We start from the raw sequence: 15,744 nt of genomic DNA, 5'->3' as shown, positions 1-15,744 counted from the left end.
CCACAACTCGTATTTGCAACATATAAAATACAATTCTATTAACTGATCCTTTGCCTTAAGGGATGTTAGGTATTTGCCTTGGGGATTTTGAAAGACATATGGCAAGACAACTGGCCCCTAACATAGTGTATATTAGTCTGAGAACACTGGGATGAATGAATACGCTAAATGCCTAGGAAGCATAAAATTCACATCCATGTTAAATATGAACATGCTCAATATTATACTGGGGAATGACCTCAAGGTGGAAGTTTCTGTTCTTACAAACGTTTATTTTCCTCCAAATTTATTGTGTTTTTCTGTAATGCTGTGAAAAGTCTTCATTTCCCTTTTCCCAGGTGTTGTTCAAAAAGCAAGCTCTCAACCACAGACTAATCTTCATCTTTTCAATGTCTTGTATGTTGATTTAGTTTCATATGTAAGTATTTATATTAGTTTTCCTCAGGGATTTATACATCAATATATATATATATATTCCTACACAGATATATACAAGCTTTTTATCCTCATCTTACCACTTGACAATACAACTTTAAATATGTTTTACACAGCTGTTCCTTGGTCAAGGTCATTTGCAAGAGCAAGTCGGTTTCTGAAGAAATCTTGTTTGGTGGGTGAAGGATCCATTGAGGGATTCTCATTAGTTTTTTCCCTGTATTCTGATCCACTGGACCTAAAATCTCAGCACACAGATAAAGTACAGGTTGATTTGGTTTTAATTGTTTTCAAATATTTTATCTATCCAAATTGTTTTGCAATTGTAAAACAGTTGCCTCCTAGATCTGGAATAATTTTTACTTCCCCTGAATTTCATGACTCAGGACATGTGTAACTAAGATTTGCAGTGAACATAAAGAATTTACCTTTCTAATGCTTTATGGGGACAGTTGTGACAATTGTGTATGTCAGTGTAAGAAATTGTGTAATAACATTGTAAAAGGGGAATAAAGGCTTAGAAAATTCAATAAATCCTATTTTGATTCGATGAAGTAACTACTCCACAAATTAGCAAGGCCCTTAAATTTTAAGGGATGGAATTCATTGTTCTCAACCAAGGTTATCAAGGGCCTTTACTTAATTTGGGCATTACATTACAAACTCTTGCTTTTGCTTGTTTTCATTTTAAAATGAAAAATTTATTGAAGCCAACCACACATATATGCTACATTTGGTAGAATGCAGAAATTAGTACAGTAATCAGATTAGGGAGATTCTATTATGTCAACCACCACATAGGAGACCAAGCCCAATCAAGAGGCAACAACTCAAAACAGTCCAATTGAGTCCCCAGTCGAGGGTGTATTCTTCCTTTCTCTTGGTTAAGCCAGTTGGGTAATCCATTCCAGCTCTGCACCTTCTCCAGTTTGTTCATGTCAGAAGTCCCTAGAGGGAGGAGGCTTTCTGGAAGTAACCTCTGATAAACTAGGTTGGGGCCCTTTGGCTAGCTTAAACTCAGCTAAAATGAGTAAAACTAGCCCACTGACTTAAGAACCAATATCAAAAGACCTCATGCAAGGTGTATGACAGTGACAAGAGACACGAAGTTCTTTGTCCAAAGCTCCTGCACAACTGAGCAAGTTCTCCATATGCCAAGGCAGAGTCAGGCATGCTTCCACTATCCACAAAAGAAAGATAAGTTCTTTCACTATCATTGATACGCTTTGAGTGTCCTCATTGTTGCTATTAGATAAGTTAATTACGACTATCATTTACTGAATTAATTGGGCAGAGTTCAAACTCCTTTACATTATTCAAGGAAAGAAGTTGGATCCACACAAAGGCTAAAACCCTGATGTCTGGAAGCCTGATGACTGATTAGATTTTTTTACTTTTTGCCCTGATATTTGGTATCACAGGTGAAACCCTAGCTGCCTACCACACTTTCTACGTCTGGTCAGTAAGGAGCACTTTTCCACTATATCCCAGTGCATATTCTCTATCCAACCCGAGTACATCTGGGTATTCATTCAGTAAGATGACAGCTGGGTGGGGTGAAAGTCCTCTTCCTTTTCAGCGCAGAAGCCCCCTTGGAACTCTCCCTTGAGACCACCTCCACAGGTCCCACCCTGAAGCTCCAGGCCTTCTCTCAGAACTCCCAGCTACCTCCAGTTCAGATCTTCCCTGGTTAGCACACTGCACCCAAAATGTTAGGAAGATAGATTTTTGACCATGTCATTCTTTCCCCATATCTTCTGTTATCCAGAAGACTAAGAACGCCTAAAGTTTGGGGGGCAGGAAGTAGGAAGCAAGATTTTAATCTGGCTGGTGTTTCTTCTCAATTGTTTTCCCACATGACAGTTTCTCATCAGAAAGTCATTGGTCAAAACTTAAAATCTTTACCTTCCATTTCCCCTCTTAGCTACGTCTGATCTCTCCAAAACCCAACATGTCATACTTTGATGGTTCCAACATGCAACTGTTTCATGTTTACCTGGAAATGGGAAAGCTTTGATGTCACCACCAGCCCCAAGGACCACAGAAATCTTCACCAGTTGCGTTCCCATTTCTGAAACAAATGCCAAAATCGCCCTGTCTAGTTTTCAAAGTCCACAAACTCAGCTTAGTTTTTTTTTTAACTGCTCTTCTCACAAACCACCTTCTCTATGTCTGCAGGTGTGTGAATGGCTCCGCAGTTCTTGATATTAATTAACTAATGGCTAACGTGTTAATCATTTTCAAAATCCAGCATTCTACTGTAGCTATGACTAAAAGCTCATTTTTATCCTTTTAAAGATATTTTTAACTGATTTCTTTCTAATGAAATATGGCCACCTCAACTCATGGACTCCTCCAAAGGTGTGGCTCTCGAGTAATGCATACCTAAATTACTGAGACATAAGCTGCAGAATCTAGGAGAAAGAGCTAGTGTATTTGTTTTTATCCCCTTCCTCGATAAAACAGAAATGGCTTTTGAGTTCCTGGGGCCATTTTGGCTGACTGCAGGGCAGACCTGGGAATACATAAAGGGCCAGGCAGGCAAACGCTTGCTGGGTAAGGGTAGGATGGCTACTAGTACATTCCGACACAGCCATCCAAATATTTGACGGGAAAAGAACGGACCTGTCACTAACTTTCCTTCCACTCAACTGACAGAGATGAAGAAAAATCACAAGTTGGGTGGGTCATACAAGTAGCAATTTCCTATGGTAAGCCTTAAAGTTTGTTTGTTTGGAGTGGGGGAAGGGAGGAGGGCTGGAATTAGTGCTGCAGGACCCTCTGACTTAAGAAGGGTTGGCTTTCTGATGGAAAGACTCTGCCTTGAAAGCTTTAGGAACATGCAGATGGAGAAGTAAGGGAGCAGGGGAACACCCATCCTGTCGGCCAAATCATTTGGCCCAGGTAATCAACAGGGTGACAAATGAACGTTCATTTAATGCATATCTGTAGAGAGGTTACTATGTTCTAGGTACTAAACCTTGTAGCTAGGTTACTCTTACATTTGGATCGTAAGCTCCTAATGACAGTACCTAGAACACTGAAGATCCTTAACTTAGTGACTGATTTCAAATGACCCACTGAGTAACATCTGTAATCAGGTTTAAGTAAATGTTATCCCTTCAGCCATCTCCTTCAGTTTTCAAGTTATATAAGGAAGTGAAATGGGAAATGAGAGAGAACCCCAATGTGGGTAAGAATGGAGGAAGAACTTGAGATAGGCTCTAAGGAGGTAGAGAAGGTGAGGGTAAAGTTATCAATTGATTCGTTAGTAGTCCTTCTTTCTATTACATGGTCTGTTCCACAGCCAAGGCTGAGTAGATGCAAAGACAGCTGATAGGACACAAAAGAAGTGGATTCACTGACACTCAATCATATGGGGCCCTGCAGAAGTGCTCTCTCTGCAGTGTGTGGTTAAGAAAATAAGAGGTTCTGACGCGACTGGTAGAGGGAGGGTGCTGACTGGGAAGGAGACACTCTGAGGCATGTGAGTTACAAAGTGCTAAAGAGGAAGAAATGGGTGAGGAAACAGAATTAATCATTTGGAAGCCATATTCTTTGTCTTCCACTCCCCCCAGAGTTGAGGATAAAAAGAGAAAGCATCTACATTCCCTGCCCCTAAGCTGTTTTACGTAACCCTTTTTCCCCCATGCACACCCCCAACCAAGACTACTTATTAGCCTAAGTGCAAGATTTATATATAAAGATGAAGTAGCATCTGTCTCAGACTTCAGGACAGTCTAGATTTAAGTTTTTGAAACCCTCCAGATAGATCCTTGCAGAATGGGATAGTCTGCCTACCGTCCTGCTCAAAGGCAGGGGGACAAGGATTCAGTCCAGCATCAGTCTATCACATTAGGTCTGTTCCTGGCTTCTAAGAATCCTCATTGAAAATTTTTTTAATCATTTAACATTTTCCAACTTTAAGATATGCAGTCTTTATTCTGACCAATTCTGGGCAGCTCTCAGGGACACGTGACCTGGCATCTACCCAGGACAAATGTGCCCAAGATAGAAACAATCAGAGCGTCATCCTTTTCCCCAAATATCTTGGGCATTTTTCAGGATTTTTTTTGTTTTATGATGTCAGGTTGACTCTCCCTTTTGAATCCTTGTGGGTAGGAGCATTCGGCCCTCCCAGCCTCAGAGGGAAGAGAACCCTTTCTCAGGTTTTCTGTTGCATCTGGCTCCATGCCTAGCTTCGTCCCGAAGCAGCATTCTGGGTGGGTGGGGCCACCAGCCAAACAAGCCCCTATGGATACAAAACGTGTGTCAGCGCAGACGGGAGTGAGCCTCCAGAGGGCCGTGGGAGAGGCAGGCAGCGAGCCCCTGATGTGACACACGTGGCTTTTCTGGCGCTGGTCCATTTTGGACCTCTGAGGCCAGCCTCTGACATGACTCCAGTACCCGGGATGAACCACATCTTGAAGTCCCAGAGCTTGCTGCCAGCCTGACCTCCCGACACATGGGAGGAGAATGGGCTGATTCTCCTTCTCTCTGGTTCCTCCCTGTACCTGTCCGCATGCCTGGCTTCAGGGTGCAAGTTCCTACTAACAGCTGGGACCAACCAAGCCACTCACAATTCCGAGACAAGCATCTCGCACAGCACATGCATATAATAAAGGATGTTCCATTAATGAGAAGAATCGAGTGTTCTCATCTGAGTTAAGAGCCACTCACCTTTCTGTGCTACACTGGGGCCTCCCTGCCCTTCGTCTCTACTTCAGCACAGTGGAACAAACTTTCCATGGTTCTTGGATGAAAATACTCAGGAAAAGCTACTAGAGCTGCTGCTTTATCCCATGCCAAGTCCCCAGAGTGCCCACCGCAGCACCCTGGACACGAGGCGATAAGCAAGCATCACATGATGGTGCTCACAGTTCTACACAAGATGTAAAAAGCCAGGAAAGCCTGCCAGAGGGAGCAGCCATCTGCGTGGCGCCACCTTTGCTTCCATGCGTATAACACTTCAAATTTGAAATACAAAGGCAGTACCAGGATTGGTGGCAGCAATTGGATGGATGCAGGAGGGACTCATCTATGAAAAAGGATAAGAGGACTAAGGGGATCCATCTGGCCCTCTAAAAAGGATCCCAAAAAGCTGCAAGAGGGCTGAAAGCAATTAACCAACGTGAAAATTTGGAGAGTCCACAGCAAGTGCTCAGCACTGAACCAAGGGCTGTGGGAAGCTATAGAAAGACAAAATCTGGTCTTCTACATGGTGAGTCTTTAAAATTAGAGGTCCCAGGCCACATTAATTTCTTGTTTCAGGTGTTAAAAAGATGTGATCACCCAGACTGATCTACAACAAAGTCAAACTACAGATAAAGCAAACCTCAGGACTAGAAAGCGCTCAAGTGGCAGTGATCTCCCACCCAGTGTGGCAATCCCTTTCACAGCATCCCTGACCAGGGTCATCTAGCTTCTCCTTAAGAGAACCCACTCCCTCATGAGGCAGCCAGCTCCAGTTCCAGGCAGCTGCATTTTTAGAAAGTTCTTCCTCTTACCCATTGCTCCTAGTTCTGCCCCCTGGATACAGAGAGGACAAGCCCACTCCCTCTGCCTCAGGCAGCTGGCAGAGTGTTTTCTTACATCTCTGAAAAACGGGAATTTGTAAAGGAGCCGTGGTGGATCCATTACTCACTGCTTTCTAACAGACAGCACCCAGTCACTATAAATGGCACTGGGCAAAAAGTGGCTGTTTTCCTGGGAAGTACTGTGGTTTAAAAATAAAAATAAGTAAAAATAAAAAGATAGGCTCGGGGCTTCCCTGGTGGCGCAGTGGTTAAGAATCCGCCTGCCAATGCAGGGGACACGGGTTCGATCCCTGGTCCGGGAAGATCCCACATGCCGCGGAGCAACTAAGCCCGCGAGCCACGACTACTGAGCCCGTGCGCCATAACTACTGAAGCCCACGCACCTAGAGCCCGTGCTCCGCAACAAGAGAAACCACCGCAATGAGAAGCCCGCGCACCACAACCAAGAAGAGCCCCCACTCACCACAACTAGAGAAAGCCTGTGGGCAGCAACAAAGACCCAATGCAGCCAAAAATAAATAAATAAATAGATAAAATAAAATAAAATAAAAAGATAGGCTCAAGCAGTGTCCTTAGGAGTTTGCAGCCCTCCGAAGATTTCAGAAGCCTAAATCCCAGGGTCAGGCTGGAGAGCTGTCTGCCTCCAGTTCTCTCCACCCTGTCAAACCTGTCAGTAAGGGGATCTCCCTCCCAATGCAGGGGGCCCAGGTTCGATCCCTGGTCAGGGAACCAGATCCCACGTGCACACCGCGACTAAAGACCCGGAGCAGCCAAAATAAATAAATATTAAAAAAAAAACAAAACTTGACAATAGGTACTGGGTCAGGAAAGATCTAAATCTATGATCCTAGAGAGAGGGGAACAATTCTCAGCTCATTATCCCCTGAATAAAGCAGATCTAGCAATAGTCATGCACGCACGGGGCTACTTTAGCAAAACTGAAAGGGGACTCATGGAGTGGGGCTGTCTCACTGCGGTATTTTCTCCCCCTTTCCTTCTTCTTCCAGTCACAACAGGTGGGCCCAACAATCGGAGACCTACTCATCTCAGTACTACCCTCCCTATCAGAGAGGAATTAGACAAACCATCGAAAAAAGTCCTCACTCCAGGCCTGCCCCCAATTCTAACATCAAGACCATTATCTAAATCAGGAGAAAGCGATTTCCCTGTGCTTCGTCACTTATCAGCAGCTCTGCAAAGTCAGCGATAGTGTCTTTAACTTTTCCATCCACTAAAATGGGAAGACTTCCTGTTTAAAACTCACTTCAAGAACCTCCTCTTCCAAGAGAAACTAAGTAGCAGGCAAATCTCTCTAAGGGAGAGGGAACAGGCCTGAGGACCAGTGGAGAGAGAGAGAGAGCCGTCTTCCAGGCAGGCGATGGCTGGACTGGAGACCCCCCCCACCATCAAATGCTAACGCTCAGCTCTTGCTTCTTACATTTCATGCTGGGGTTTGGCCATGGTCTCCCAGTCTGCGAGACAGTGCTAATAAGTGCTGACCGAAATGACAGGTGGGTGATTCCACACAGCAAGGACTGAGAATCTTAGAAGGACCACAGGAGGGAGAGGCCTTGTTTTTGCCTCCTATGGAGTATGGAAACTCCATTAAAGTGATTTTTTAACTAGGACCCAAGCCAAATCCATTCAATCATTTCTGCTAGGGCAAACACTGGCAGAAGTCCCCCAAAATATGCACTAGCAACCAGGATGACTATAGGCCCCTACAGGCAGAAGCGCTGTGATGCCTTAGAAAACTTTCCACAGGTGGGGAGATCCTGCTGGCGCACCCATTACACCCAACTCCAATAGTGGATCCCACTCCTCCCAGCCAAAGGGGATTTCCTAGGGGACCTCCTCTGCTCACTCCTCTCAGAACACATGACTTTGGGAACAAGGAAGTAGGGCTAAAAGACAGAAGCAGCAGAGGACAGAGCTGAGTTTGCTTTTACTCTACGAGATCACAATGAGAAACATCTTCACCTGGCAGGAATCGTGGCTACTGGGTGCAGGCACTGAGCTTGAAGCAGTTGGGTGAAACCAGGCTACTTGATACTTATTACTGTTAAAACCTCAAGACTTAGCCCACAGGGAAATGAGTTACAATGCTGTCTTGTCTAAGGGCTACTCACTTCTTTTTAAAGAGCTTGCGGAAGGAGCTGCGAAAGCCCCCTTTCTGGTCTTGCCTGGGGTTTTGATCGCTGAAAGATGTTTGTTCACTTTCTCTTTCTTCCTTTGGACAGAATCTCGTGGCGTCTTCTAAATGCATCTCCTGAAAACACAAAAGAGGGGTGTATTTTTACTCTTTTCCAAAGTTAATATTGATCCTGACTATGGGACATTTTTTTTAACTTGTCACTTTCCTCTCCCACTCCAAAAGGCTAATGGCGGGCACCCTATTCCAACCAAAGCAAACCTAGGCTAATTAAGAAACCAGCAGTTGAAAAGAGGATAGTTTTCTGCTGAGTGTAGAAGTATTTTCTACATATCAAGGCAAATAGTCTAGAGTAGGGTTATGATATAACAGTAATTAAAGATCAGGAAATAAAGGAAGATTAACTTCTTATTCTGGCAACAATATTGTCTTCCTGGAAAACCAAGAGTAGTCCCCTCATATCCCTGGCTATGTTTCTCTTTCTACAAAATAAAAAAGTTTCTTGATTTTAATACTAATTTAAACTCGTGTTCCTAATTCTCCACTTTAGACATTAATGATGGAAGGAGTTTTTGAGAGGTCAGATCTGTTTAGAAATAAATGTCAACTCATATTTTCAACCTGCACGCATGCCTTTTACAATTCTTAATCCATGCTATTTACAGTGTAAAGTTAAAATAAATTTAAAAACAAGGCTCTATCTTTTGTGAACTCTCTAGTTTCTTTTTAAAAAGCAACCTAAAATAGCTACTTAATTTTGAACCAAAAAGAGAAGCCAAGAAGTCAAAGCAAAAACCACCCTGAAACGTTCATGAATTGGATGGGTGAATGCTTGCTGATAGAGAGCGAAGAGTGGGGACGAATTTTTTTCAGGAAACATATGGGTTTGACTTTGAGACCTTAACTCAGGGTTGTAGTAGCAGATCTAGAGAGTCTCTGAGATTCTATGAAGATTCATAACTAAACCACGGAGATCAACACCTTAATGGCTTAGTGTAGCATTTCTGAAAGTGTGGTCCTGGGGCTACAGGATCAACTGGGGCCTTTATTTAAATGTAGACTCCTGAGCCCCAAGCCAGACTATCTGAACCAGAATCTCTGAAGTTAGGCCTAGATAATCTTTTTGCACACTTAGATGTTGAAAACCAGCAGTTTAAGGTATGTGCCAGCCCACCTGCACTTAATGTTTATATGAATCACCTGCGAATCTTGCTAAAATGCAGATTCTGATTCAGTTGGTCACGGGTGGAGCCCAAATCCTGCATTTATAACAAGCTCCCAAGTAATACATTTACTACTAGCCCAAGGACCATATTTTGAGAAGTGGGCTTTTAGGGACTTTTTAGGACTAAATCTATTAATAGTTTTAGGAAAATCTGTGGAATCATGATCTTGATAATATCTTGCATTTGTATAGCATTCCATACTTTAGGAAGCATATTCACAAACTTTATCTTATTTGGCCTTATCCTCACAACAACCCTGTGAGGTAGGTATAGATTGTCTTATTTCACAGATGAGAAAACTGGAGGCACAGAGAAGCCAAATGAATTGTCCAAAAGCACACAGCTATCTGGCAGCAGAGTCAGGACCAGAACCGGGATCTCCTGACACCCAGTCAGGTGCTCTTTCCACTAAAGCACAGTGTCTTCTTTCTTGACTCTTAGAAACAGAACACTAAAGACTAGGGTTTGGTTGGCTCTGAGGGCAGGGGTGGAAGATACACAGAGTATATTTGAGGAGTTGGAACCCTAGGAACTTTGCACGTCTCAGCAGGAAAGAGCTGATATCTTTAAAGATGGGGATTTGAAGAGTTAATCTTTTGCAACTAAAACCCCATCTCGCTCTGATTAATGGTTTTTGTCTAGCAATTGTTGAGCTTCCAATTTTTCACACATCAACTAGGGAAAAAAAGACATTTTTATGACCATATGAAATAAAAGCATTCTTTGCAGCTTAGACTATACTAGTTATAAGGTTCTGTATGTATATCTCTGCCCATCCCAAGTCACTTTGAATTGGCACTATTATTTCCTTTCTACTTCCCTTGTTAATGAACTTTTAAACTTTGACACACACCTAACTTTGATTTGTCTGAGAAATTTTACCTAACAGAATTTTATAACGTTCAGAGTTGAAAATCAGAGGCAGAAGGAAATCTGAGAATCCTGGGGAAACTCAGCAACCTTAGCTGGGCACGCTAAGGCGTTTCTGCCCTCTCAGGAAGCAGACACAGACTTTGATTTCTGGAGTCCAGGTGGGCGGCAAGCTCCAAGGCTCTTCATGTTCCTCTGGCCTAAGGTCCACCACTCCCACCTGGGACAATATTTACAAGGAAAAACTCACCCTGCCATTTTTGTAAAAGGCCCATGAGCCTTTTTTCATATTTCCCTACCCCTCTCTTCACTTAGCCAACTTTTAAGCAGCTTTTCAAATTGAATTCAGACGTTCAAACTATCTAGGAGACTTCTCTGACCATCATCACCTTAGGAGGGTTTAAATGCCCTCCCATGTGCTTCCACCGTTTATTATAATTCTGTGTTTATGCGTCTCCTTCCTGGGCTAAGCCAGTGGCCTTGGAGGGCAGAGACTGGATGCCATTTATTTCTGAACCCTGAGCACTTGACACAGAGACTGGTGCAAGGCAGGTGCTCAGTGTTTGCTGAAAAATGAATGAATGAAAGGAGTCAATGATCTTCGATCTCTTCCCACTCACTTGGAGATAGAAACAGGTGGAATGCAGGGCCCTCATTCCTGGGAGAAAACCCTTTCTCACCTAGGCAACGGATCCCTAGTGCTGGATGCAAGGGATACATCGTCCAGGTAAAGGCAGTCCTGGACTGTCATTTTCAAGATGTATCAATCAATACAGAGTTGTCCTGTAAACCCTAACCACCACTTCTAAAATGTTTAACAGTAAGGATGGGGGCACAGGTCAAAGCCACACTGTTACTCCGTTTAATCAGAAATTGCCTTTGTTCCAATCACGTACAGAGAAATTATTTGCTCAGGAACTATTAGTCCTTTCATGGATGTGTATTTAAACACCTCTTTAAATCTGCCAAGGCTTGCAGACACCAAGGTTAGACATCAAAATACCAAACATCGATATAGAGGCCAAAGTAGGTGTTTGTGAGTCAATGCTTCCTTGACTATTTTGTGTTGTCCTCGTCCCACTGCAGTCTGCCAAGTAAGGTGACACCCTTTTCCAGGCAAAAGGAAAGCAAGCGGAAATGAATTTTGTAGTCAATTTTGCATGGAGTCCTCAGTGCGAGAGGGCAACTTGCCTCCTCCCTAGCTACAAACAAGGGTGCAGGTCAGGGAGTACAGTAGGCTGGCACACAGGGCTCGATATTTTGAACGTGTAAACAAGGGGTGCGCCTAACAGTCAAAGGAAGAAACAGGCCTGGGACTTGAGTGCAGTGCCCTTCAAGTGAAGTGCAGCTGGGAGGTGCCACAGCTTAAGCAGCAAGGCAGAGAACACCTCTAACTCTTTCACTTGGGGTGGGGGGAGGCGTTTTAAGCACGTCTACCAGGAGTCCTAGTCTTTCGGTCGTCCTACATATATAGGTAAGGCATGCTCCTGTGTCCTGGCACTGCAGAATAGGCGCTAACGCTCTCCTCCGAGGGCCACTGATAGTCAAGCCTTTAATCCGGGCTCTCCCTCAACATCCTCGCCCAGCCCGGCCTCTGCGCCCCCGCCTGGCCAGCCTGCTTCCCCTCCACGCTAGGTGAGCCCAGGTTGCACCCTGGAGATCTAGACCCGGGGCTGCCAGCGCTGTGGGTTTGGGGTCGGTTTTACTTTACCCTCCTTACTTCCAAATAGGTCTGCTTTTCGCTTTGGGACCTCTGTTGGGGAAAGTAGGTTCTGGGCGCGCCGCGGGCAGAGGCGGCCGAGCCGTGCGGCTGCGCAGCGCGCTCGGCTTTGAGCGGCGCGCGGCCGCCGCTGCTGCTGCGCGTGCTGTAGAGGCGCGGGGCCACGCCCTCGGGGGGCGGCGCGCGCGGGAACTCCTTGAGGGAGCGGCTCAGCGGCTTGGCCTTGGCGTGCGCGTGCGCTGCCGCCTCCAGCTTGTAGGCGCTGCTGCTGCCCGCCGGAGACGTGGCGCTCTTGGGCAGGGGTTGCAGCGGGTGCTCGGGCCGCTCGGCCTCCACGGCGAAGCTGACGGGCCGCAGGAAGCAGATGTCCAGGCTGGACTCGGAAGAGGCAGGCGAGCAGTTTTCGAAGAGGGCCGGCGCCTGGAAGGGCTCCTCGTCGTAGGGCGCGGGCAGCGCGAAGATCTCGCCGCCGTACTCGAACTCGTCGTAGGCCGCGGGCACGTAGCCGCGGGCGTCGGTCAGGAGCTCGGCCGGGGCGCGCAGGGAGCGCTCCACGTTGCCCAGCTGCTCGGCCGGAGAGGGCTCGAAGTCCATCTCCGGGATGGCCTGCAGGGGCCCAGCGAGCGCCTTCACGTCTTGCTCGGCGGCACAGAACTGCCCCGGCGCCAGGAGGCTCTCAGGCCTCTCGTGCTTTCTGCTTTCTATCTCCCAGTCACTGGGCTTCCCGGGCTGCATGCTCTCCATCAAGCTTTGCTGTTGTTGGCTTTTCTTCAGTGGGGGCATCAAATGTCTTTAAAGGGGAAAGAGAATACAAAACAAGTGTGCTTACGGTTTGTTAGTGCACGCCTCTCACCGAGCAGCGCAAGGCCGGGACCGACACACTGCCTGCCGGATACCGCTTAGGTGCAAACTGCCGACTCCCTCCTCTCTGTCCCTCCCAGCCGCCTACGTGTGTTACCTCCCAAGCGCCACAGGCTTCTCAGATTAAGGAGTCCCCACGAGCCCTGGTCCCCCAAGTGGGAGAGTGAAAATGACCATCCGTGAAGGGGATGCCGGAAGTACCCGTCTGAGCCCAGAGGCACTGCGCAGAGATGGCTGGTAGGCCAAGGATGCTCATCATTCCCCATGTGGAATCTCCGACCCTTCCCACCACTTGTCAAGGCCCCAAGGCACCTCTTTTCTCTCTTCTCTCCCTTTCTTGCCCTAGCAGAGTCATGTAAAATCATGAAAACAACTTTTGTTCAACTCGTGGATCTTAATGCTTAAGAATTAATTCCCAGATGAAGTAAGTGGAGTACAATCTTGATAACCGTTGACTCCGAATGTTGGTGTGTGGGGTTTACTGTATATTTTACTTTATGTTTGAAATTTTCATAATAAACTAAAAATTCCTTGTGGCTATAAAACATGCTATATAAGTTGCCTCAAACTTCCACCCAAAAAAACATTACCGAAATGAAAAGGCTGTCACTCTGAATATGCCCAATTTCATGGAGGGTTTTTTTGTTTAATCATGGATAAAGAATAATTAACATTGGGTACTTGGATAGAATACGCATCAGATTGGATGTGGTTTGCCAGTTCTGCTGAAATTAATTGCCAGACAGATGTGACTGGACTACGATACACTGACCCAAACTGGTTGTGCTAGTTTATTTATTCATACTTAGTTCTACCACAAAAATGCATAAAGAATGCAGATGTAAATGCTAACACTGACTGTCTTTCTCTGGTGGTCTTAAGATGAAAATTAGGTCTCACATTTACAGAGGTGAAAAAAATAGTAAAATGAAATATTGACTTGAATTCTCTTTTAACTTGGAAGACTCTTGTTGGGTTTTTTTCTGGCTATGTTTCTAGCACAGAATGCAATGACAGCCATCTTCAGTCTGGATATAATCTCTAGGGATTTCTATTTTGGGCTCTATTTGTCTCACTTCAAAGTAGAGAGTTCTATCACTGTTTTAAGAGCTGAAGTGATCCACAAACTAAAATTCCACTTCCTGTCTCCCACTCCCAACCCAGGAAAGGTATTTTTTTCTGTAAGGAGTTCTCTCCTTATAGGACTTCTAGGATTTTCTCTATAGTAAGAAACTCATCCTGGGCTCTATTTATAGAAAAGTGAATGTCTCATAGGTTTTCAGAATGATTATAAAATTTCTCCCTTCTGCCTCCACATTTGCACTTCCATCTCTCACTGACAAATGTTCTCAATTTTAAGAGATAAGGGCAGAAAGCAAACAGGATTTATTTTGTGTTATTGATCAGTTGCTCCTTCCTGTGACTGTAATTAGCATTCTAAAAACTGTAGGGATTAAACATTGAAGTAATCTCAGCTGCCTGCCTCTCACTTCATTGTAGTTTTAGAACAGGTAAGTAGCTTCTTGCATGAGTTCTAAATTTTCCTTAAGATAATAAAACCCAAAGCAGAAATTATAGTCTAAGGAATTAGTTTCATGAGAATTGTCTATATTTGGTAAATTGGGGGTTTGGAATTTTGAGTTTTGGTTTCCCTTATTCTTCCAGAAGTCCTAGTTTCAAAGGTGGCCAAGTTGACATCCTTCAGAGGTAAAATGAGTTCCAGATATGTAAATAGCCTAATCCTTACCCTAAAGATCATCAAGAAGTTGGCTGAATGAGAATCCAGCTTAGTGTGCGAGAGGGTTGTGTGCAGCGACTTTAAAAGACTGTCAAATCCATCCACTGCCCAGAACAGCTTTCAGAGAAGCTGTCATAAGTGAAGAACAGAGGTCATGAAGTCCCATTCTGAAGAAGCTTCAAGGAGAATTGGGAAGGGCTAAACAGCCTTCTTTCTGTATCACCTCGGACGTATTTCTCATCCTCAGAGCCCAGACTTCCTCTGACCCCTGACTGGGAAAACTTTTTCTCCACTACATCTTTTGTAGACATTAAGTGGGTTCCCACCTTTCTGAGGGGTTGTAAAATGCCTTCCTGTCATCTTACAGCACTCCCTTCCACTCCGTCATTGTCCAAACCCAGAGAGACTCATGCTGTAGGTGGAGGGTGGTTATGTGCGATGAAATTGTTGGGAGTAACCTCCAGCCTCTAGGCCTGCTCTTTAACATAAGTGCCGTCCTCTGGGATCCAAACTTTGGGTCAGCTGCTTGCCTGCCACATATGGGGCTGATGGGGCAAGAGGGAGGAAGGAGTCCTGTAGGCCATACTCCTAATACAGGCTGGCCTGCTACCCAACACAGACCACCTGGGAGGCGAGGGCATTGTCGTTAACCTTTCCACAGCAACAGGTGCTTACGTGACAGCAGGGCCAGAACTGGGAGCGGAAGAGTAGGGTTGCAGCATCTCTTCTGAGTGGATCCCACTGTCACGGACAGCCTCGGGGCCTGCAGTGGGAGAAGCATCTTGCCCGGCATTTGCACACTGGGAAGCCAGCCCTTTGTACAGCTTCGCCATGGATGACCTAATGGAATGGAGGTAATAATTCTCAGGGTCTACAATGGGAAATCAGCTCTCTGAGTACACACATTATACCAAGAAAGGCAGACTATTTCTCAGATGAAGCTCAGCTGTGAAGTTCTCGGTCTCTCCAGGGCTCTCTACAAACCAGGTTGCTTACATAATAGAGTGCAAGCTGGATGCTGGGTTAGGAGTAGGGATGCTGATTAATTGGCTGAATTGAGTTTGGGGGTCAGGGGAGTATGAGGAGAAGTCATCCATTAGAGGAGCCCTGGCTCGGGACATAGCATCTTTTACTGGTGTAAAGCGTGCACAGAACTGATTCTGTTTTCCTCATTGGATTGGGATGAGGTTGAAAGAATTCCAGGT

At 45.3% G+C, this 15,744-nt stretch overlaps 1 protein-coding gene across 1 annotated transcript in view; it reads right to left on the bottom strand.

The window, feature by feature from the left end:
- Positions 1-543: 543 nt before the first annotated feature.
- Positions 544-15,744, bottom strand: part of ARHGEF33 (Rho guanine nucleotide exchange factor 33) — a 45,765-nt gene continuing 30,564 nt past the window's right edge. The window contains exons 13-16 of the mRNA XM_061210680.1: positions 15,215-15,379; positions 11,932-12,730; positions 8,102-8,241; positions 544-673 (exon numbers count right to left, since the gene is read on the bottom strand). Coding sequence (XP_061066663.1) covers positions 544-673; positions 8,102-8,241; positions 11,932-12,730; positions 15,215-15,379 — 1,234 coding nt within the window. The remainder of the gene's footprint in view (positions 674-8,101; positions 8,242-11,931; positions 12,731-15,214; positions 15,380-15,744) is intronic.

The sequence above is a fragment of the Eubalaena glacialis genome, chromosome 14, assembly GCF_028564815.1.
Source record: "Eubalaena glacialis isolate mEubGla1 chromosome 14, mEubGla1.1.hap2.+ XY, whole genome shotgun sequence".
Classification (NCBI taxonomy): domain Eukaryota; kingdom Metazoa; phylum Chordata; class Mammalia; order Artiodactyla; family Balaenidae; genus Eubalaena; species Eubalaena glacialis.
The sequence above is the reverse complement of the archived record's forward strand: the minus strand, read 5'-3'. Positions and strand labels throughout refer to the sequence as shown.